Source organism: Crassostrea angulata, chromosome 10 (genome assembly GCF_025612915.1).
Source record: "Crassostrea angulata isolate pt1a10 chromosome 10, ASM2561291v2, whole genome shotgun sequence".
In the NCBI taxonomy this organism is placed as follows: domain Eukaryota; kingdom Metazoa; phylum Mollusca; class Bivalvia; order Ostreida; family Ostreidae; genus Magallana; species Magallana angulata.
Genome location: NC_069120.1, coordinates 9,708,864 through 9,733,064, shown reverse-complemented (window position 1 = coordinate 9,733,064; position 24,201 = coordinate 9,708,864). Strand labels below are relative to the sequence as shown.

Below are 24,201 nucleotides of genomic sequence, written 5' to 3'. Positions count from 1 at the left end.
ATTTTTAAGATAAATATAACTTTTTAAGTACCAATACTGGTATAACAGAAGATTATATTTTGGTTTGTTTTTTGTTTGAACTTCATTTTAATAGAATAAAATTTATAACCACTGTAATTTGGTAGATCCTCATCCTTCTTTTCCTGCTTGGAAAGTTTGCTTGAACTCAATCACGTTATTCTGGAAGCAAAAATGACAGAGGTGATCCAGATAGCCTGGCTTGAAGAATCTGCCGAAGTAAGTACCGATATTAATCAATTCACAGTGTTAGGGCTAGTGGTTCACTATACAAAGCTGCAGTCTTTTAAATTTTTAATTGATGTAATGCATTTTTTGTTGTTTTTCTTTACAGGAACTAACAGGGAAAAGACTAACATTTTTAGAGAACTTTGTGACCAAACTGTTTAATACATACTCCAAACTACGCCAAATACCAAAGCTTCTTAATCTTTTGTTGACTTCCCTGAATGGGAAAGTTCCTCACAGTCTCAGCCCACTACTATCAGAGAGGATATCTATAGGGTAAGCAAATACAGGTATATGTCTCTCCCTTGATTCAGGTACATCTTATCATTGAATACTGGACCAGGTACCTTATATACAGAAATTTTCATGATGATCTAATTTTAGCTTTTTTGATGATCACTTTTACATCACAAATTATTGAGTATGCAGAAATTAAATCCCATATGATTTTCTTTTAAAAACTTTTGTAAATAGCAAAAAATGACTGATGCAAATAAAAAATGTTCTTCCTTTTCCCCATAAATGCAAATTTTGTGAAATCAGATGTATATGGTATGCTATTATCAAAAATAATTTTCTTTTCTTTTATATTCAAGTTTGAATTATTGAAAATGTAACTCTATTAATAATAAACTGACTTGAAAAAAATTATAATTTATTTTTTTTTTAGTTATAAAGGTTGACGTGATGAAATTTTTTTTTTTCAAAACAATGAATTATCTATATGAATATATAGATATGAACTTAAACATGAGGAATTATCTTTGTAAAATCATGAGAAGCATTCCTCGCAGATTTTAAAATCTCGCTTTTTTTCTGACAATCGTGCACTATATGTAAGATTAGCAAAATTTGTGTACTGTACTGGCAATTTTATTGTTTTGCAAATTGTGAAAAACAGTAGAAACGCGCAATTATGTACTTGCTTAAAATATAAGGAATCTACAGTATGAATTTAAAGAAAACACAATCAAAACAATACATGGTTATGAAAGGATGTTTTAATATTTTTGTAACACAGATTAGGAGAAATAGTGGAGGGTCTTCCCCAAACTGTGGCAGTTGAGGTCTGGAGACTCCTGCTTAAGGCTATAGTGGAGTACCTCCCCAAACTTGGGCGTGAAGGTGGGTACCAATTTATATTTTTCATTTATTCATGCGCATTTGTATCATGCTCTTTTTTTTCTATATTTCATTGCCACCTACCTATTAATTCGCATCTTTTAATGAATTATGAAATACAGTATTGATTCGCTAATCATATGAATCACCCCTTGAAATATAAATCCCTTAGAACCTTCAAAGTTTCTAAAATTTACAATCCACAAAATGTGGCCCCCACAAAACTTAATGATACTACAATGTCTTAATAAATTCATTAAGGGTTATGTCTTTTGAATTGTTTATTCAGTTATATGCACATTTCAGCTGTTTCATAAGGCTTGTTATTATATTTTACCAGAATCTCTGGGATATGACTGGTATTTTCATTTTGCATTGCATTCACCAGGAACAATATTTTTGTACTTTAATAAAATCAATGTTTCAGTTTATTCATTTGTTCTTTTCAGGTAAAAAATTTCTGTTTGTAGCAGAGATCTTTGCTGTCTTTTTGTCAAATGTTAAGATAGCGGATTACACAATTACCCACCTCACAAGGTCAAAGGTCAAAGAAGTAATGGCAGACACTCAATTAAATGTCTTAACTCCACTTGCTGAGATTGTGACATCTGAAAAGGTATAGTTTATGAGCTCATGTAGGTAAATTTAATTAAGAAATAAGGTATTATACATTATCAAATTTCTATGTATAAGACAATATGAATACAGATTGGTCACATGAACAAATCCCTTAAAGCCCTAAGGTCTTGAATATATTTAGACTGCCTCCTCTTGGTTAGGTTTTTCCCTCAGGCAAGGTTAGGCTTCTGAATAGTTATAGGCTGTTCCCACTTTGTTGTATGGTATTGAATTGTTTTAGGTTGTTTCCACTTTGTTGTATGCTACTGAATAGTTATAGGCTGTTTTCACTTTGTTGTATGGTATTGAATTGTTTCAGGCTATTTCCACTTTGTTTTAAGGTATTGAATAGTTATACTCTGTTTCCTTTTTAGCTCACCTGAGCTGAAAGCTCAAGTGAGCTATTCTGATCACATTTTGTCTGTCGTCCGTCTGTCCGTCCGTCCGTCTGTCCGTAAACTTTTCACATTTTCAACATCTTCTCAAGAACTACTTGGCCAATTTCAACCAAACTTGGCACAAATCATCCTTAGGCAAAGGGGATTCAAAGTTGTGAAAATTAAGGGCCACAACCGTTTTCAAGGGGAGATAATTAGAAATAAATGAAAAATTTCGAGAAATTTTCAAAAATCTTCTTCTCAAGAACCAGAAAGCCAGGAAAGCTGAAACTTGTGTGGAAGCATCCTCAGGTAGTGTAGATTCAATCAGCCAGGAAAGCTGAAACTTGTGTGGAAGCATCCTCAGGTAGTGTAGATTCAAAGTTGTGAAAATCATAACCCACGGGGGTAGGGTGGGGCCACAATGGGGGGTCGAAGTTTTACATAGGAATATATAGAGTAAATCTTTAAAAATCTTCTTCTCAGAAACTAATCAGCCAGGAAAGCTGAAACTTGTGTGGAAGCATCCTCAGGTAGTGTAGATTCAAAGTTGTGAAAATCATAACCCCTGGGGTTAGGTTGGGGCCACAATGGGGGGTCGAAGTTTTACATAGGAATATATAGAATAAATCTTTAAAAATCTTCTTCTCAGAAACTAATCAGCCAGGAAAGCTGAAACTTGTGTGGAAGCATCCTCAGGTAGTGTAGATTCAAAGTTGTGAAAATCATAACCCCTGGGGTTAGGTTGGGGCCACAATGGGGGGTCGAAGTTTTACATAGGAATATATAGATTAAATCTTTAAAAATCTTCTTCTCAGAAACTAAACAGCCAGGAAAGCTGAAACTTGTGTGGAAGCATCCTCAGGTAGTGTAGATTCAAAGTTGTGAAAATCATGACCCCCAGGGGTAGGGTGGGGCCACAATGGGGGGTCGAAGTTTTACATAGGAATATATAGAATAAATCTTTAAAAATCTTCTTCTCAGAAACTAATCAGCCAGGAAAGCTGAAACTTGTGTGGAAGCATCCTCAGGTAGTGTAGATTCAAAGTTGTGAAAATCATAACCCCTGGGGTTAGGTTGGGGCCACAATGGGGGGTCAAAGTTTTACATAGGAATATATAGAGTAAATCTTTAAAAATCTTCTTCTCAGTAACTAATCAGCCAGGAATGCTCAAACTTGTGTGGAAGCATCCTCAGGTAGTGTAGATTCAAAGTTGTGAAAATCATGATCCCTGGGGGTAGGGTGAGGCCACATTGGGGGGGGGGTGTTAAAATTTTACATAGGAATATATAGAGTAAATCTTTAAAAATCTTCTTCTCAGAAACTAATCAGCCAGGAAAGCTGAAACTTGTGGGAAGTATCCTCAGGTAGTGTAGATTCAAAGTTGTGAAAATCATGACCCCTGGGGGTAGGGTGAGGCCACATGGGGGGGGGGGGTGTTAAAGTTTTACATAGGAATAAAGAGTAAATCTTTAAAAATCTTCTTCTCAGAAACTAATCAGCAAGATGATTCTTTTTAATTGTTAAGACTTTGGCTCCTGGACAATTCTTCGGCCTCACAAGAAGGTTCAGAGTTTGATGTAGCTAAATATCCCATATATAAACAATTGTAAAGGATCTTTTTGAGAACTGCAATACTCAACATGTGATATGACTATAAAATTGAAGCAGGCAGCTATTTTTTCATTAGAATCTTTTTGTATTACTGTTTTGGGTTATTTATTGCCTTTGATTTATTGATTCTTGAATATTTTAATTAATGCATCCGCTGTTAACCAATTAATGTGATGATTATTTTTATACAATAATAAATATTCAATGTATATAAGTTGTTCTGCATAAGTAGTTTTGGGTTAGGCTGGATTAGTTTGTTTATTTTTGATTTCCAATTTTTAGATACTATGAATTATTTTAGGCTGGCACATATATAGGGACAGTTTCTATTGCATTGCAACGAGTGACTGTTTGGGGTTAAACTTGAACAGGTACGGAGAGATTGAGGGTGTTGACATCCCTGCTTTTTCTAGTCTTCGTGTTTTTCTAACCAACGATACAGAATGTGCGGTCATTTCTGCCCTGTATCGCATTGATACAAGTGTGCGGTCATACCTGCTTGTATTGGTGGTGGTTGCGGCAGAGCACTAGTGTACATGGTCATCCCTGCTGGTGTTCTGGCCTTTCTAGTGCAAGTGTGCGGCACTCCCTGCGTTAGGTTGAGCTGTTGGCGCAAGTTGTTTAATAGATAATAGTACTATATCAAACTTGCATAGTTGATTAAACTGTAATATGAATGAATCACAGAGGAAGCTTCAGATGCAGAGCTTGATCTCCATTATCAAGGATGCTAAAAAATATATCTTAGTTATTACATGTCCTAACTTCACCAAACTTGAATGGATGGTGTGTCATATGATACAGATGCACCTGACAGGCATGGATGTTGAATCTAAGCCAAAGGTTGCGGATGCTGGAGCAGGTAAAGGTTTTAATTGCTAGTGCCCTCTGATGATATCTTAGTTATTACTGGTCTGAACTTCACCAAACTTGCATGGAGATGCGTCTTATGTATACTGATGCACCTGACAGGCTTGAATGCTGAATCTGAGCCATAGGTTTCGGATGCTGGATGAGGTTTAGTTTTTTTGGAACAGGTCACGTGTTTTATAGATGATCGCTTGCATAGTTGATTTTACTATATTATAAATGAAACGCAGAGGTTGCTTCAGATGCAGAGCCTGATCTCCATTATCAAGGATGCTAAAGAAATCTCCTACCTCACTCAAACCTGCTCGATAGATAGATGTGTTTGTTGATAAATGATATAACATGATTCTTATGATATAGTATTGTATGGTATGAAACAATATTGTTAAATATGATACAATATAATATCATATGTAATATTATAAAAAGTTATTTGATATTGTTACATTTTTTTTTAATTTTTTATGTTATGATATTGTATCATGATATCGTTATGCATAGTATTGTAATTTATGATACAATATTGTATAATATTATATTGTATTATTAATTTATTATTTTATCACATGATACTATTACATAAGATATTGCAAAATATATCCTATGATACAATATTGTATATTCTATAATAATGTATCATATGATATTGTATAATATAATATTAGTTTATGTTATATTGAGTTATATCACATGAAATTGTATAATATGTTACTGTAATATTTTATAATATCGTATCATATGATATTATATAATATGATATTGGTTTATATTGTAAAATATATTATTGTATCATATGATACAATATGTATAATATAATATTATATTATATAATATTTTACTTTATCACATAATATTGTATCATTTGATATGATACAATGTTGTATCAAATTATATCGTATCATATGATACAATATCATATAATGTATCAAATATGATACAGTATCATACTATATCATACTATATTATACAAGATAATATCATATGTTTCAATGTTATGATGTATTATGTAATATGATATTGTAATATAATACTATATTGTTTTATATATTATGATATTGTATGATGTGATCAAATACAATAGAGTATAACACAATACAATGTCATATCATATGTTATATCATATCTCATCATTGTTCATTATAGTATTTTATTGTATTATATATGTTGTAAATATGATAGGATGCAATATTTAATTCTATATTATTGGATTGATTAACATATGAACATATGATTATCATACAATTTTTTAACAGATGATATACGATATTGTGTCAAAACAGAATCCATGAATATCCAAGATCATAAAGTATGATTTTCATTTAATATGATAAAGGTGGTCTCATAAAGGTGAAGTCTCATAAGGGTGATGTCTCGTCTCGGTGAGCTTTGTAATCTGTGATTACCTATGTTTATGTATGGTATTGAATTGTTTAGACTGTTTTCTTCTTTGTTGTATGATATTGAATAGTCATAGGCTGTTTCCTTTTTGTTGTATGGTATTGAATTGTTTCAGACTATTTCCACTTTGTTGTATAATATTGAATTGTTTTAGGCTGTTTCCACTTTGTTGGGTGGTATTGGATTGTTTCAGGCTGTTTCCACTTTGTTGTATGGTATTGAATTGTTTCAGGCTGTTTCCACTTTGTTGTATGGTATTGAATTGTTTTAGGCTGTTTCCACTTTGTTGTATGGTATTGAATTGTTTTAGGCTGTTTCCACTTTGTTGGGTGGTATTGGATTGTTTCAGGCTGTTTCCACTTTGTTGTATGGTATTGAATTGTTTTAGGCTGTTTCCACTTTGTTGGGTGGTATTGAATTGTTTCAGGCTGTTTCCACTTTGTTGTATGGTATTGAATTGTGTCAGGCTGTTTCCACTTTGTTGTATGGTATTGAATTGTTTCAGGCTGTTTGCTCTGAGCCCATTGTGTTCTCCACCCTGCTTCTGTCCTACTCCTGGGGAGAGCTCTGCCTACTTTTGGAGGAATTTGTTCCTGAAAGTAAGAGGTCAGGATGTCATCAACAGAATGTTTACAAAGACCTCGAAGCCGTCTTCACCATTAGCAGCAACACTTGGAAGGAGCTGCATACCATAGCAACAAGTACAAACCAGAAACGAGACCTGTACTTATGGGTAAGTACTTTTCTTTGATACTTAAATAGAAGAATTTTTAGCTTTTGAAAAATTCATGTACTGTCCTTCTGATGATAACAATATGATTTCAGAAACTATTGACTACACTAGTTTTGAAGGCTGTTTTAGTTAACAAAGGGATAGAACAGAGCAGTGAATATGTCAGCGAGATTCTTTTAAGACTGTTCTCAGATGTAGACAAAAGTTTTGGAGAAGACGAATGTGTGTCTTATGGAATGGTAAACACTTAGTTTTCATCTTTGTTTGAAAAAAGATTGATAATTTTGATTATAATTTTTGTTTTTAAACGTTTTTGTAGCCCATTTTCGTTTTCTTTCCATTTCAGCTATGGGAAATTTCAGCTCAGAACTACAATATGGCAAGTTTGGATCTTGGTCTAAGTATGGTGCCCCTCTTTGGTACTTTGTTGGCCCATAAAACCACCCAACAGATAACAGATCTAGTGATATACATTATGGTACACAGAAAGACAAAAAGTAGGTGAGTATATACTGGTAAGCAAATGTAGACTAGGATTTGGAAGGTATATACTAGGGTATTAGTCCAAGATTTATTTGATCAGAGACCTTTTGTGTGCAGAAAGGATTACGGTAATTAATCAGGGGGTCATGTGATTTGTATATTCTAATTATTTCTTTCAAAATGAAAAATAAAGTACATTTTGTTACATTATACAATTATTTAATGCTTATCTATTGCCTGAGGCCGAGGGCAATAGATCATACTGAGCTGTTTCCTGCACCAAGGGAAAAAAATCGGGTCTATTGACTGTTCAGGCATTTAATAATTGTTTTATTACCTAATTCCTTTTTTAGTACATGTAGTTTGTGTTCACAATTATAAATTACAGGAGGTTTTCATACCATTATGCATTAAGGTCATTGTTAATCAATACCAAGATGACCTAACAAGTAAATTTTAAGAACAATAGTAAAATAAACATAATAAAGTTTTCTTTTAATCTTGTAGCAGTTAAACTTTATCTAAAATAAGTTATCGGTTCAATAGATCACAGTCTATTGACCAGCAGTTCAATAGATCACTTTTAAACCTGAATACACATACAAAATGGACGAAAATATTTAATCTGTAATAAAACAACAAAATCTCAATGATTAGGTAATAATAAAAAATGTCTCTTGTCAGTTTTAGATACCTTGGTAAGCTTAGTTACAATATATAAGATTCAATCATAACTTTAGAATACATGTGTATGTATGAGTTTTAGATATAGAGACCAGACAGGGTAGGACATAGCGAATGCAGCAAATTTCACACAGTAAAACAAAGGCTGATGGAAACCAACAATGACAATAAAGAAGCAGTGTATCAGACATTTTGTCATGTTCTCTACAGATATCAAAGAATGATGACGGTTCTTTGCTCTCATTGTTCAAACCCATCCTTTTCATATGTTGTAATGTCAACATGTTTTTATTCATTTTAGCAAAATCAAAGATTAAAAGCACAAAGTAATTTTAACCTCAATTTCTGATCCCCAATTAAATAGGATAAATTACGCCCCTGTAAACATTGAATAACTGAATGTGTTTGTTGTTTATGGCTGTTATAGATGTGATGTTCACAGTCAGTTACTGGATAAATGTGAGAGCCCCGAGATACAGGAGAGTTGGTCCTGGCTCACATGTATGATGACATCAGCACTGCAAGCCCTTCCTCACGTAATCCGAGAAAATCAGAAGTGAGTAAGCAAAAACTGTACTTGTTTATTGCTCTCTTTTAAAAGAATTGATGTCAAGATAAATATATTAAACACAAACAAGTTTTTATATAAACCTAAAAATAGTACATTATATATAATATTATATTATATTATGTATTATATTAATATTATAATATATAATAATATGTATCATATGTACTTTAACAGTATTTTTAAAATGATTCAGGATTTTAGTGATGTTTTTTACACACTTTAAATACAATGATTTTCTTCTCTTGACAGCACACCTCGTAAGAAGAGAAGACCCAACCCCAGCAGTTTAGAGGCTGTGATGAATGGTCTGTGTGATTCTGTGTTCACAACAGCTGATAAAAGGTTAGGGGTTTCTCATTTAACCCTCTACTTTTACATTGACTTACTTCATGTCCTGGTTTTTTTCCATTTATTTGTCTATGAATCAATTAAGTTTAATTGATAAAAAAAATTGTCAAATGCAGCAAGAGTAAACTGAAGCTTGAGTGGCTGAAAACGAAAAAATGTCAACCTTTACTGGGAAAAAGAAAAATAGCCCCCTGAAATGTCAGCCAGCCCCAACGATGCATTTTAACAGTAAAATATATACAGCTGATAATTTTATATATAGGTTATTTACTAGAAAAAACAGGTTGAGTTCGAATTTGGTTCAGGTCCAGTGATTTTTGACAGACTTATGCCTTTTGAACTTAAAAGAATATGAGGAATTTTCAATGATTTATAACTTCTTCTGTAATCAAGTAAATGTTAAATACTAAATTTGGTATTTGAAGTTTTGGCCACCTGCGGGAACATTCATGGCATTGGGACACATAGTTAATGTAATGCAAAACCTGATCCTTTCATTTTATTTTTGAAACTTTTTTGGTCAGAAAAACAAATGCTTTGCAGCCTTTCTTTTGATACTCTTTTTTTTATAGATGTCCTAATTTTTTTTTTATTGTCCTTTTGTTTTACAAAATTGATGTTAAAATGTATATTAAGAAATTGTATATCACAAATGCAGTTATGATGCATTGTTATGGTCACATTACTGTATATCCCTTCCTGTTGCTCACACGGCCTACAGAAATGTTATTCCAGCTTTCAAACTAGGTCATGTTGTTAAAAACAGATATAAAAGATAAATACTGTATACAGTGTTATTTTCGCCCCATGTAATTCTCACCCTTCTACACTTGCAAACAGTTTGCCCAGTCTGCAATTCGCCCAGACACAGTTTTGTATAAAGAGAGATAATCTGAGAAATTGGAATTTGCCCAATCTTAAATTTGCCAACTGACAACAAGTGCGAAAGGGGCGAAAATAAAACAAGGGCCAAAATTTCTCTTTATAAAGTATATGTTTCAGAATTGTATTCTATGGTCTTGCAATGAATCCAATTTGTTTATCTGCACATGGAAGTAATAGTTGACTGTGTTAATTAAGATTTGTAATTGAGCTTGCTGTTGCAGTGAACAAATGAAGAAACTGCAGCACATATCTAATCTGGTCAATGAAGGACTGCTCAGTGGTGAGGGGAAATGTCTACAGGAAGTGGAGACTTCTTCATTGGTGAATTGTATACAGGTTAGTGGGGCCCTGAACTATAAAAGTTCTTCATATATAATCATGTAATTATGAGTCATTCAATATAGACTGAAATGAACATTCTTAGGCTAAAAAATTTTTTCACAAAAACTAAATATAACATGTACCCCGGTAAGTGATAACGAAGCAACACTACTTCTTGTTATTCCAATTTTTGACTGAAATTGAATTTAGAAATGTTATAATTTATATAGTAGGTTAAATTTGATTACTGGTATAGATAACATATAACATGAATTTTAAAGAACTTTCTGTATGATTGTACACATACTTGGATGTTCACATTTAGCAATGTACTTTAGATTATTGCGGTCATCCAGCAAAGTGACCACTCCCCAGAAGAGAAGCTTCGTGGGTTCTTGGGAGGATTGGCTCTGTTGTCACAGGGAATATCCTCAGAAGGAAAGACCAAGGAAGAGATGTTGGATAAGATTATAACATTACTCATACAGATTGTGGAGAAAGTGGGACAGGTGCCTGTTTTTCACCTGCTCGACATCAACAGCTATTTCTGTTGGTTAAACTCCATAATACACAGGAAGAAGAAAACGGTTGGTTGATTTGCTGGTTTTTTTCCTTTTAATTTGTAAATGAAGAAACCAGATGCATAGTTTTAATGCTTGTAAATTCAGCCAATGAGGATAGACTCTGATCAAGTTACAGATTCTTATCGTGGGAATTAAAGAGATGCATGGTGACTCACAATCCCACAATTTACCAAATGTGGAATTTTGGATGATTTTCTCGTATTTTATATATGAAAAGAATTTTGATGTCAAAAGTTAATGAAAATGTTGTGTTTTTCACAACTCCCACAAGACACAAGTACTCTGAAAATGTCTACACAGAGAAATCAGACATATTATGATATTGAAGTAATGCTCTTTATTTATTTATTAGTATATTAAATATTATATATAAAGACAATTATTCCAGTGTTTTACACAAATTAAAGCCATATATTGCCCTATATATTTCTATTTCTACAGATTTTACAGTTTTTTAGTTACAAAAAAATATAACCAAACTGTAACTTACCTTTCATTACTTGATTTCCTTTTCAGTTCTCCTGGGGTCTTTGCCGCAAGTTTGAGCTCTTCCTGGAGATGTCCTGTAGAGTGATGGTGACAGATTTTCAGATACTCCCAAAACTGTTGAATATCATCACCAAGGTGTGAAAAACAAAATTTTGATCATAAAGTTCACGGGAACTTTGGCACAGCTTTTCTCATGATATATTCACTTTGATATAAACATATGTTCACACTGACTGCCAAACTGGGAATATACACCTGATATACTTTGAAAGTACTATAATGTATGTTTAATATTCAACATGTTCTACACTTTCAGCTTAACTTGGGATGTGCACCAAGTTTATGATGTTCAAATTTTTTCTTAGAAAATAATTTCTTGCCTTGTCTTCCATTTACTGGGTATATGCTTTAGGTCTGTACACCTGTAAGCTTTTTTGTGTGCAATAGTGAGGCCATCAAACTTTGCTGCTATTTAATGCATTTGGAGGGGGGGTGTCTTGAGATCTAAAGTTGTGTCACCATTTTGATACATATCTTCCAGATCAAGCTAAAATCCAAAAATATGTTATTCATTACAAATCATCTCAATATTTCAGCCAAGGTTTATTGATAAAAGGTTTAAAACGAAAATTGTGTTAGGGTTCCTTTTATGAATTGCAGTAAATGTCAAATGTTAGGGAATGGTGGCCCAAGGTTTTAAAGGTCATATGAAACGATTTTTAACACTATGATTTTCTTTCATGAATATAAAGCTTGGTATAAACAAATGTTAAAATACATGATGTAAGATTTTTTTGCCTTTGCATTACTGAGAAATAACCGTGAAAACTGAGCACCTGAAAAAATTCTTGCCCGCTTATCGTTCTTGATTTTGTGGATTTATGACGTCACAAAGACCCACCGATGTAAACAATGCATTAAAACTAGTGTAATTTTACAGTAGTTTATCGATTAAATTTTAGTAATGTTTGCATATATGAACGTGTCTTTCTTTTCAAATGAGATCATTTGATTTCGTAGTAGCCTACAGATGAGTTAGTTTTAATTGGTCGTTAATGAATAAATCTAATATCAGCTTCTCACAAAAGTAAAATCATGATGAAGATCCCGTACTGGAGTGGAAATTTAACGAAAGAAATGCTCCACCATTTACAGCTGATTAATGAATTATCCTTATCCTTTTGAAATAGAAACATCATTTTCTTCTTCGGTACGTATAATGATTGATCATGAGCTACATTTAAAGGGAATTAAAGCATTTGAATTGATTTGATTTATTTTGTCACATAAAAAAGTATATAAGGCAGGCCAATGAAAATGTTTGAGGCATTGTGTACATAGTTTGTATTTAAGAGCTGATATAAAATGCCGCAAAATTATTCTTAAATTTTATTTCGAAATAATATAAATTTCTGACGTATTGATATATACATGTAGCAATATCTTTAGAAAATACTTTGTGTACACGTGTATTAATGTTTTATTAAATTAGATCGCGGAAATATGGCATTTAAGGATTTAGAAATATATCGGTAAAATAAATCGGTTGTTTGATAAAAATAGTTGTGAACGAATGTGAAGATAATCAACAGATTTTATTAAGAACAAGCATCAATAATGATAAAAAAATCCGAAAGAAAACATTGCGGAAGAAAGTGAGATAAAAGGGATCTGTGAGTAAACACCGCACATACACGTTTTAAAATCAAAACACCACACATTCAAGTACACGTTTCAAAAACAAAACATTTGAAGAAATTTCTCTTAGACTAAAAATAATTAAATGGTAACATATTTGTGAATTTGAAAGTGAAACAAACAATATAACCGTGAAGCGAATGAGGCAAAATGAGGCCTACAAGTTGTTTAGAAAAAAAATCTTAATGAATTGCATGAACGTGCAAATGGGAAAAAACGATCAGACTTATTTTTGAATTTGTCAATTTCATTAAAAAGATCAAAATAAAACATATAAATATGCTTATATTAAAATTATATTATACTTGCATGTGGATCTATGAAGAAAATCATTTATTCTCCCTGCAGTCTCGAAACTGAATATCATTATGTACACGCTATTACATGTAAATAAAAACGCACACGATTTCATTTCTTGAGAGAAAAAATACTGACTTGGTTGATTATTGTATAATTATACAAGTTTTTATATAAAATAGTATTTTTTTCTTTTAAAATGCTGCAAAATGACATGGATATTTGTATTCACAACATAGCTTTATAAGGCGATTGGGTCTTACTGACGTCATAAGCAAGGGAGGTAAGCCGCGTAAGTCAATGTTCCTTTTCCCGATTAAGTAATTTTGATCGACTGTGGCGCTCACATTTTGCATAAAAAATCCAAAAAACAATGTCAGTCTTATTAAATAGGCACTTATGAACTCATTCCCGTACATAACTCAATATGGTCAGGATATCGTTTCATATGACCTTTAAGAGCATATTATTATTTTCCAGGAATTGCAGGATTCACAGGAAGTTCCATGTTTTTTGGCACCAATTCTGAAGGAAATTTCACAGGTACAGTGTTTCTATGAATCTGTTTCTGTTTGTTGCATACATCTGTTATTTCACAATACAGTTAGATCATCTGTGGGTTTCATGTACAGCAAAACTCATTTAATATATGAAAATTACGGTATGAAAAATTGATGAAAGAGATTCAAAGTGAGATGTAAATGTTATAGTAAAATGCTTTGATTGGGGTTTCATATGGGATTTGAAGGTGGCAATTTAATTCTTGAAGAAGAATATTTCAAAAACTGCTTAATATTGAAATGACAGTTTTGAAACAAAAGTTTGGTGGGTTTTTTTTAATGAGATTTTCTGAAATTTATTGCAGTTCATATTTATAATAGAACAAAAGTCTCTATCATAGTTAAACTTGAATCTTACGGTCTTGAGTCTGGTGTTTTATGCATTCAGCTACAAATCTGCTATTATAATTGATACTATTTAATGACTTTAAAGAATGAAACTGGAATGCATTTATAAATGTATAAACATCAAAAGATGTTTGGGCAGTCAAGAGAACAGATAAATTTGCTGAAACAAAATTCAGTTTGTCTGCGAACCTGACAGGCTACTGACAGATAATGACCTATATGAATCATATCTTTCTATACTATTCTTGACATTTACTGTTGAAATTGGTTCTATGAATACCGGTATCTCTAAATCAATATAATTTGCTATTTACATTCTGCATTTTGACATCTGATTTCCGATATCATTTATCTCTTTTCTGCTTACCTGGTCCATTGTCTGTTTTATTGAGGTTTGCATTAAATTTCCACTTTTTTAGCTAACCAAGACTAGTCTGGAAAGCTTATGCAATACCCTTGGCATCAACGTTAGTGTTAATGCTTATTTCACTGAGAAATAAAAAGGATAGAAAATCTCATTTGAAGAAAATTGTAGGATTTTTTAAATTCATGAAAATACTTGGAAACTACTTGGATCTTTAAATTGTGTTCATAAATTTATTATCAACTTTTTAAAGACAATTAAATTTTAATATTGAAATATATGTAACTGAAAACACATATTCTGAAGAACCCTGATTGTTTCAAAAAGGAAGCCTAAACTTTTTATGTGCAGTCTGCATTGAAAAATAACTGTGAGATAATATCAATTGATACACCAAGCAAAAAAAAGTTGATGCTTAAATAATTAAGGTTTAGCACTCATGCATGTAAGACAATCACATTTAATTTCAATAACGCAAATAAAACCAAAATTGTCATTCTGCAGAATCCCACTAAAAATAAATAGTTACATTTGTAGTATTTAAATGAATAATATAATATTAAACTGACATGAAATTCATGTGGATCAAGACATTTTTGCAAATCATTGTATTGGATCTAGTCAAACTAGTAGGATCATAAAAAATATTTGGTCAAAATTTGACATTGTTTCTCAGGTTAGCAATTTGGCCCATGAACCTCTTGAAATTGTTATTTGTATATTTCAGCTTTTAAATAGGTCATATCTAAAAGGAGATGTAATCAGCTTGTGTCAGACAGCTGTCTCACAGGTGTACCTAAACCTGCAGCCTCTCTATGCCACAGACAGGAAATCAGCGGAGACATTAACAGTCAGTCATGTACAGGTGATGTCTGCCATAGTGGGAATCCTACCGAAAGACCAGATACTCCAGGGGAATATCAATTGTGTCTACCAATTCTGTCTGAAAGTCTTGGAAAATCCAGAAGTAAGAACTGAAGAACAGGGGTGTTTGGGACTGTTCAAGTACCAAACTACATGTATGATCACAGTCATGCCAATCATTGACCTGAATTTTCTATTTCATATAGTATATGTATGTATAGTTTCATTTTACAAAGTGAAAAAAACAAGAAACTGCTTCAATATTCTCAATGCATCAATTACATGAAAATTAAATTTGTTTACTTCCCAATCTTGTCTATGAAAAGACCCATAGTTGGGTGATGTCCATGCCATATTTACATAACAAAAACAAATAAATACTTGCATGTATATGAATGTAATAAGGAAGAGAGATCTATGACCTATTCATTTTTTTATGTAAATAATAATTCCAATCATTATAATATTGGTTGTACCAAAATTCTAAAAGAAAATTCATTTTAATTTATCTCAATCTGTTTATCGATAAAAGGTTTTTTTACTATAAGTGAGGTGTCAATTATTTATGGCAGAAGGTGGTATACATGTACTGTGTATGACAATCTATTAACATGCAATGGCTTGGGTGAAGAAAGAAGGAGCCAAAGTACATTATAAACTTTATTAGGTGGAAATCAATTTTTCAACAAGTTAGTGTCGATTTGAACTAGAATATTTCTAAAAGTACCCATCTCACACAAATATGCAAGGTAATTACACTTAATTGATTTAGAGAAAATTGCCTTCCGAGAATAGAAAAAAACCCTATATAGACGCCAATTGTTATACATTTACAGTTTTTAACCAAGGGTATTTACCCATATAGAATAATATTAGCTAAAAGATGGTTTTGAAATCAAATACATTTAGAACTGATATACCGTATATTACAAATAATAAAAATTCATAATTTGAAATTAGTTATATGAGACAAAAGCACAATTTTGTGTAAGTAAAATTGATTCAAGGAGAATCTGATTTTCTTTTAACCTACATCCCTAAAGTATTTGACTACCAGGAAATAAGGCTATTCAAGTGAAATTCACATCGCAACTCAAAACAGAATTATTGTTTGTTTGGAATTGCCTCTCTCCTCATTGAAATACCCCCTGCTGATAAAATCTCCCTTCCTCCTGGGTCTAGAAACCCCCGGGCGGCAATTCCAAACAAACATTTTTTTAAGGATGGCATAGTAGATACTGAATTCTTGATACAATTCATAACATAGCACTGCTGACATGGATTAGTTTGGAATGAATTTTTAAAAAACTATTTGACTCTCATATCTTAAAAGTTATTCTAAAAGCATAAAAATGATGAGTGACTTACTGTTTACAGGAAGATGTTCTGGTTACAAGTGCGTCCTTGGGCTTTTTGGAAAGTTTGTGTTTGTGCATAGACACCAAAAAAGATCTTCTTAGCTCGGAACAAAAAATTATTTTGTGGAGGACTTTGAAGAAGCTTTTCTATGATTTCTTTATCAATGGCAACAGACAGAAGGAAACTGTAGAGAACAGCCATCTTGGAAGAGAAGCAGTGGAAAAGCCTCTGTACTTTATAGATGACCACATTGTGTCACCATTGCAGGATAGAGAGAAAGAACAAAGTTGGCATTGGATGAAGAAGAAAATGATTTTTGATGGATGTTTGTCAGGTGATGGCAGGAAACTGGTTTTCAAGCAGATCCAGAGTACTATTGGAGCCTTGGTGTTTTCTCTGGACACCGATCAGTTTCAGATAGTTATTGAAACACTGCTCTCTGATTGTGTATGTATCTACTGGTTTGTTGACTTGTCCCTTGACATCTAGTTTACCTATTATTAGATGGCAGTATTTTTCTCCATAGAAGCTAAGAAAGTTTTGGAGACTTTGCTGTGAAAAAACACATTTCACTTTGCCTAACAGTTTTGTTATCATTTTACCTTGTAGAGTCTGAGAGAACTCGTAGGGAATGACTTCTGCCATGTGCTAGCCTCTCTCCAACTGTGGAATCAAGTGATACAGAATGAATTAACAGAAGAAAAAGGATCAGTGGTTGTACGGGCGGTAGATGAGGTAAATATCATTCTGATGTCTGTTTAATGAAAGCTGCAATTTAACCATTATGAAAGAGAGCCTGCAACTTAGTTAGCTAAGGATCCTATTTGATTATTCTAATTTTGCTCTGGATGGATTTTGCCTAATTCATTACTGCCATTTAGCAGTTATTCAGTTAACATATGTGAAACAAGATGTTTATGGCTGAAAAAATTCTATTCAAAATGAAATGAGAGTCTGATAGGTAATTACGATAGTTAACCATAGAAACTCCTTGAATATTAAAGTGTTGCACTAGAGTGTATAGTAACATTAAGTTAACTGTTTTAAATGGGTTTAAAGAAAAAGGGTATTAAGAGATAAGATTTCTGGTTTAATTACCCTTTTCAATTTTTTGATAAAATTCCCATATTTTATGTTGATTTTTTTCTTTCAGATGATGATCAACTTTCAGTCGGCCATCATACAACTGAAGGACATCAAAGAGGAGGGCATCTTTCATCATCTTATAGTCCCACTACTAACATGTCAATCAGACATGCTGAATTTTGGTCCTGTAAGAATTATTAAGCTTTTTTTATTAGTCCCCTACCCGTGAAATCTGTTGATATTTTCATACTACATCTTAACATTGCTGTGTTTTTTGATCTTCTCAAATTTTACAAACCTCAACTGATTCTGTCACCTAGCTACAGCATTAGGTACAATAAATGGGGGCGGGCTGAGTGAACATATACCATATATGGAAGAATTGGCTGTTCCTGCAATACAACAAGCTGATCAACAGTAACAATAATTTTGATTACCGTAATTTGCATGGATAATTGAAGATACAATGAATTAGGAAAAAGAAAACTTATTAAACAGTTTAAAGCTTTCTTCAGTGGTTTATATTGGTTAAGAAGGTAGAGATTAAGCACTTGCTTCATACAAACTGGCAACATGAATCATCGAAGAATACATTTTAATTAAATTATTTAAATCTTGTGTAGGTGCATGAAAAACTTGTGCTGTTTCACAGTGTTAACAAAAAACGCCAATCAAGAATATAGGAGACGAATGTCAAGTTACTTTATATAGGTAAAAATTAAGTTGGATGAGTTATATCAGTCTGCCATCACAGAAAATGCCAGACAGTTTGTTAAACAAAAAGCATCTTGATTAACACTCAGAGACTTTCATTCGACATTTCAGTAAAACTTGATATTAAGATTCTACCACTCATTGGTACATGTACTTTACAATGTCGTAAGTGGGTGAGGTGATGATTCAATTCAAATAATCTCTTCTCTGAACATGCATGTAGTCAGCAATTACTTATCAATACCTTATTAGTAATTATTGATAAGGTTGATTGTTAAAGTGTGGGTTTAAGATAACATTTTATTTTTTAGTGTGTGTAAAAATTAAAACAATTTTGTTTGTGTTCATCCAGACTTAATTAGAGAAATAGTCTTGTTAACTTATATACTAGTTGTGGACCAGTTTTTTTTTTTGGCAGGAACAAGTCTGTATTAAACCAAGAGTTTTGAGTTTTCAAATGTGATAATTAAAATACAAGATTTGCAAAATTAAACATCCTCAACAAATTAATAAATGTAAGTTAATTCCCCAGAACGGCAAAAAATATCCAAGTACATTAGTGGTTACTTGGAATATGAAAGTAAATAATAATTTGTTACCTGTTGATTTACTTCCTTTAACTTTCAGGCAGATGTTTATAAATGATGTACAGTACTGTCAATCTGATTAAAATACATATCTCCACATAGCACTCAGTGAGCTGTGTGGAGATATGTATTTTAATCAGATTGTAGTACTGTTCGTAATATTTGAATTTAAACTTCATAGTATATCCCAAAATAAAATTTCAATATAGGGTTTGAACTATGAAAATCCTCTAAAATCTACAGAATGCTAATACATTATGTTATAATTGAATGGTTAAGTTACATACCATTGTGTGTGTAGAATGTATTACTGGTATATACAGTACATGTATATAGTACAGCACCAAATTGTGTGTGTAGAATGTATTACCAATATATACAGTACATGTATATAGTACAGCACCAAACTGATTTGATGAATACCTTAAGGAGGCTGGATGGTCAATAAATTACCAGTAAACCGTCAGATCTTCCTTAAATTATTAGACATGATTCCTTTAGCCATAAACTACATGTAACTATTATCTATAAACAAAAAATTCAAAATTTTTTAAAATTGGAATATTTTCCTATATCTTTCTAGTGAGCTCTTATTCTGAAGGAGATCAATATAGTCTAACAATGGCCGCAATTAACCAGCCCCCTTAACTGCAGTTGACTGATACAGTACTGTTACTGTATAGAGTACAACAATTTATTACACAGCATTCATGAATATATTGATGCATAAATAAATAAAGATTTAAACATTAAGTTACTTTCGCGCTGTTACTGTATACATGCATGTAAAACTTATAACTTGTTCTGTGGTTGGTCACAAAACTCTCCATTGGGAGTTTTTTCAAAGGCACTAGATTCAGTAAAAGTTGTTCTGTATTTTACATTCAAAATGTCATTAAATATACATGTAGCTTGAGAGAAAGAAAGATTAGAAGGTAATGATTTTAACTCTTGACGAATTTTAAACAGAAATATTGACAGGATTGACAGTATTCATGAAACAAATACTGTAAATTGAGTTAGCTGATAACTGGTCTAGAACCAGAATAACTTATTTTGTTTACTGTGTGTAAACAATAAGTATATACTTATGGAACAGACCAGCATACATGTAGAAGGCCAATTCAATACATGTAAAAGAATGATTGTATTTTATAGTGGGATTACACATGTACTTTTAATTAAATGTATGTATGCATATTTTTTTCAGGCATTGATGTCTTCTCAGTGTGCAACAATGGCTCTACAGAGTTGTGGTTATATCCCATCATGCATCTTGTCTCATTACCCAGCATTCCATGCTGTGTGTGGCGTGTTGACATCTTTGATTGTTCATCACACAGAGACCATCTTCAAGGTCATTCCGACCTTCATTAGCTGTGCAAATCATATCCTTTTCACCACAAATGTATTCGATAGAATCTTAATAGGCATTGTGTAAGAAAAAATGTGATTTGAGAGTCTACTTTATCCAATTTGTTAAACATTTATTACTATGATGAATGATCCAATGCAGTCAAGTAAAAGTACTGGCTCAGATATGATATTTCTTGTTGGGAATTAAAAGGCTCTGTTACTTACATAGACTGTTTAATAAAAAATTATCAGCATGTATTATCAAAAGACTGATTCTTTTGATGTTGCAATCATTATAGGTATGAAAGCATTATAAAAAGTCTTGATTTTGGAAGAAAAAATAGAGAGCTTACAAATGTATCCATTATTTGATAGTGGGGAGAAGAGTATAACTTATAATCAAAGTACTGAAGTACTGACGGGAGTTGATTTTATCGATTATTATTAATTTTAAAATCAATGGTGGGGAGTATAACTTATAATCAAAGTACTGAAGTAGTGATGGGAGTTGATTTTATTGATTATTTTTCATTTTAAAATCAACGATATGTTATTTTGCATGGCAAGTAGTTTCTAATCTGTATTTTAATTACACACATTTTTATAATATGAATTCTCGAACTTTTCCGACAAGAATTTCGAGAAAATCCCATATGAATCATGTATCGAAATATTTCTAAAAATTGTACACGTCTTGATCCAATCAATATTGAATATTAGATAATATTATGAATATTAGATATTGATAATAATATAATATAGTCTCGTTTAACCAGACGCTCGGCTGTCTCCGTTAATCTCCAACTACCAAGAGAGACTCTCTGTTGGAAATTTACGGATACAGCCGAGCGTCTGGTTGAAAGAGACTAAATTGAACTCTGGTGTAGGAATACATTCGACTACAAAAATATCTAAATTGTTTGTACTATTTAAAATCTGACTTTTTTCAAGGTATTTATAAATATGTTTCCTTGAAAATTAATGGTTCAGCATACAGTACACCAAATTTATCTGTTATTTTCAAGATCTAAGTCTTGTCAGCGGTGATGATTTGTTCTTGGGTCCAAACACTGTTTCGCTTTTGGTTTGCCAGAGTAACTGCATAGGAGAGTTGATTAAAATCAACTCCCAAAAATGACAGATTTTTTTCTTAACACAAGTACGTTTGATGAAATCTTTGATTACCTTTGGCAACCAGGACACGTTAATTGATAAAGACAGCATCAATGATGCCAAGCAGTGTGCACATCTTTTGAACAAGTAAGTACACGTAGATGATACAGTGTACTGTGTAGTTGTTTCATTTTAACACTTTATTTATTGTGTATTAAAGAGACCTTAACTTGTTGATATATTTTCAATTTGTCATTTGGAGGTAAACTTAATAATTAATGTCTGTACATTAAATCATTCTTGCAGTCTTTAAGATGAATTTTACTTTTCTTATTATTGAATAATTCCTAGTTCTCTAATTGGATTTTTATTTAATCAAATGAAAATAATGAAATGTCCTTTTTCCTTCTGCTGAATATAGCATCCTCATACATCTTCCACACATGAATCACGTTTGTGTACCATAAATGGCAATCTTTAGCACCAAGAAACTGTTAAACAAACAACTCAAAAATAACATGAAGGTTGTATTCGTTGTCAAGGTTGTATGCACTGATGGCTTCTCACAAACCAGAATTCTCAAAGGTAGCTGTGTACATGGTGGCCAATTATGTGACAGAGATTCAGAAAGTCACCTTACATCCAGTCGTCAAGGTATCAGGGAATTAGTTAATGCCTTGGAAAAAAATCTCAGAAAATAAGATCTTAATGAGGCAATCCCTAGAATCTCCTTTTCTATCTATGTCTTTTAGATTTTAATAGTTGTACAAATATTTCATTCAAAAGTCAAATGGATAGTACATAAATTTTGCTTTATAGGTTTTTACAATATACTGTAGATTCCTGATTAAACACAAGGAATCAACATTTGTGTAAAATCACCAAAAACACCCCCATATATTTTTAAATCTTGCTTTTATTTTGTTAGAGTCGAGAACTGTAAGAAATTAGGATGAAAGATCCAAATTCGTGATTTTATGCTCTGGATACTAGTATTTGAAACAAAATGGTAAAATTGCAGAATTAAATACTCATGAAAAATTAGGAATCTACAGTATCTAAATGTTTAACATCTGTTTAGACTTATAGTGTCCTATAGCAGCAATGATGTTATCAAAATAAATTGTACATTTAATCTAATGAATTTGCCTTATTACACATAGAACTTTTGAATTTTCATTATTGTAAGACAGTTTCAGCGTCATGGTCATTCTGTCAACTAAAGACCTATTGTAACTGTTGTATCATTAGTTGGTTGCTGCACTGATATGTGATTGTCCTGTTTTTCAGCGTGCCTTGATTCCCGCTGTCTATGCTGTTCTAGACATATGTGACACCCATGCTGTTTCTCAATTACATGTGGTTCTGAATCAAGGTGTGAAAGAGGTGTTCAAAATGCTGTATGCTGACTACATGAAATATCATCATTATACTGGAAAAGTGTGATATATACTGTGTTCTTAAGTTGCCTGGAGTCAATGTTGTATTCTTATGCATGATATATGCAGTTCAGCTGTTATGGTCATAAATAAAGTTTGATCAAACTGGCGCAATGTGTTTTGCAATCATTATTACTGGTACGCACTAACCTTGAAAAGAGCACATACCAGTTCACTCTGTGTTGTCGCTATGATTTTATGAGTTTCTGAATGCTCTTTATTACGGCCTATATTTTAAAACTCTATGAATCTAACTGTAGATACAAACTTGCTCCAGTACATGTAGTTAGGAGTCACACCCATTTTTGGGTCAAGGTCATTAACAATGTAGGTCTGGAAATCTTGTCTAATGAGAAACATGATGACTTGTGCATTCAGCAATCACAGGAATTGGTTCCTAGTATGATGGAAAGGTAAAAGGAAACGTCATTTTAGGTTCTTCTTACAAAAAAATATAAGCAAAATGAAATTTTTTCCAAAACTAATGAGAATACTGTATCTTTGAGAAATCTTATACCCGCTTACAATATCTTGTGACTGGTGGGGTTACTAAGTAGATAATAAGAGACTGGTTACAATCCAAGTTCCAGGTAGACTACAATCCAAGTTCCAGGTAGACTACAATCCAAGTTCCATGTAGACTACAATCCAAGTTTCAGGTAGTCAGCAAGGTTTCACGGTAGTCTTTGTTGCAGTTAAGAAGATGAGGGAAATACGGCAGGTAAAATGCCAATATTAGGATATATGAAAAAATATTAACAAATGCTTTGAATTTGCAAGATTGTATCTATTTATATCAAAAGATTCTGATTTTTAAAAAAACATTAAATTATATATTGTATTTTACAATTAAACAAGTGGGCATTTGCTCCATCTTATTGTCCGATCTTTTTTAACAGATTTGGTATGTATATAGAATCATTCAATTATCTATACCACCTTGTACTTGCAAAACAATGGGATTTATGGTAATTAGTTATAAAACAGTCCCCAAAATAAGACATATCAAGTTTGATCTGACAATGAAGAAGAACGTTTCCTGCGGTAATTGTGACGACTGAAGCCATTTTAA

General features: G+C 32.3%; 1 protein-coding gene across 1 annotated transcript in view; it reads left to right on the top strand.

Moving 5' to 3' along the window:
* The window catches only part of LOC128166496 (unhealthy ribosome biogenesis protein 2 homolog), a 41,025-nt gene extending 17,786 nt beyond the window's left edge, over positions 1 to 23,239 (top strand). Inside the window, exons 10-30 of the mRNA XM_052831698.1 lie at positions 126 to 237; positions 353 to 522; positions 1,268 to 1,371; positions 1,818 to 1,984; positions 6,752 to 6,979; positions 7,072 to 7,218; positions 7,326 to 7,480; positions 8,574 to 8,702; positions 8,967 to 9,059; positions 10,172 to 10,286; positions 10,610 to 10,858; positions 11,372 to 11,479; positions 13,820 to 13,882; positions 15,339 to 15,578; positions 16,853 to 17,281; positions 17,444 to 17,569; positions 17,988 to 18,107; positions 20,432 to 20,609; positions 21,741 to 21,837; positions 22,233 to 22,344; positions 22,981 to 23,239. Coding sequence (XP_052687658.1) covers positions 126 to 237; positions 353 to 522; positions 1,268 to 1,371; positions 1,818 to 1,984; positions 6,752 to 6,979; positions 7,072 to 7,218; positions 7,326 to 7,480; positions 8,574 to 8,702; positions 8,967 to 9,059; positions 10,172 to 10,286; positions 10,610 to 10,858; positions 11,372 to 11,479; positions 13,820 to 13,882; positions 15,339 to 15,578; positions 16,853 to 17,281; positions 17,444 to 17,569; positions 17,988 to 18,107; positions 20,432 to 20,609; positions 21,741 to 21,837; positions 22,233 to 22,344; positions 22,981 to 23,136 — 3,298 coding nt within the window. The 3' untranslated portion in view covers positions 23,137 to 23,239. The remainder of the gene's footprint in view (positions 1 to 125; positions 238 to 352; positions 523 to 1,267; positions 1,372 to 1,817; positions 1,985 to 6,751; positions 6,980 to 7,071; positions 7,219 to 7,325; positions 7,481 to 8,573; positions 8,703 to 8,966; positions 9,060 to 10,171; positions 10,287 to 10,609; positions 10,859 to 11,371; positions 11,480 to 13,819; positions 13,883 to 15,338; positions 15,579 to 16,852; positions 17,282 to 17,443; positions 17,570 to 17,987; positions 18,108 to 20,431; positions 20,610 to 21,740; positions 21,838 to 22,232; positions 22,345 to 22,980) is intronic.
* Positions 23,240 to 24,201: the final 962 nt, after the last annotated feature.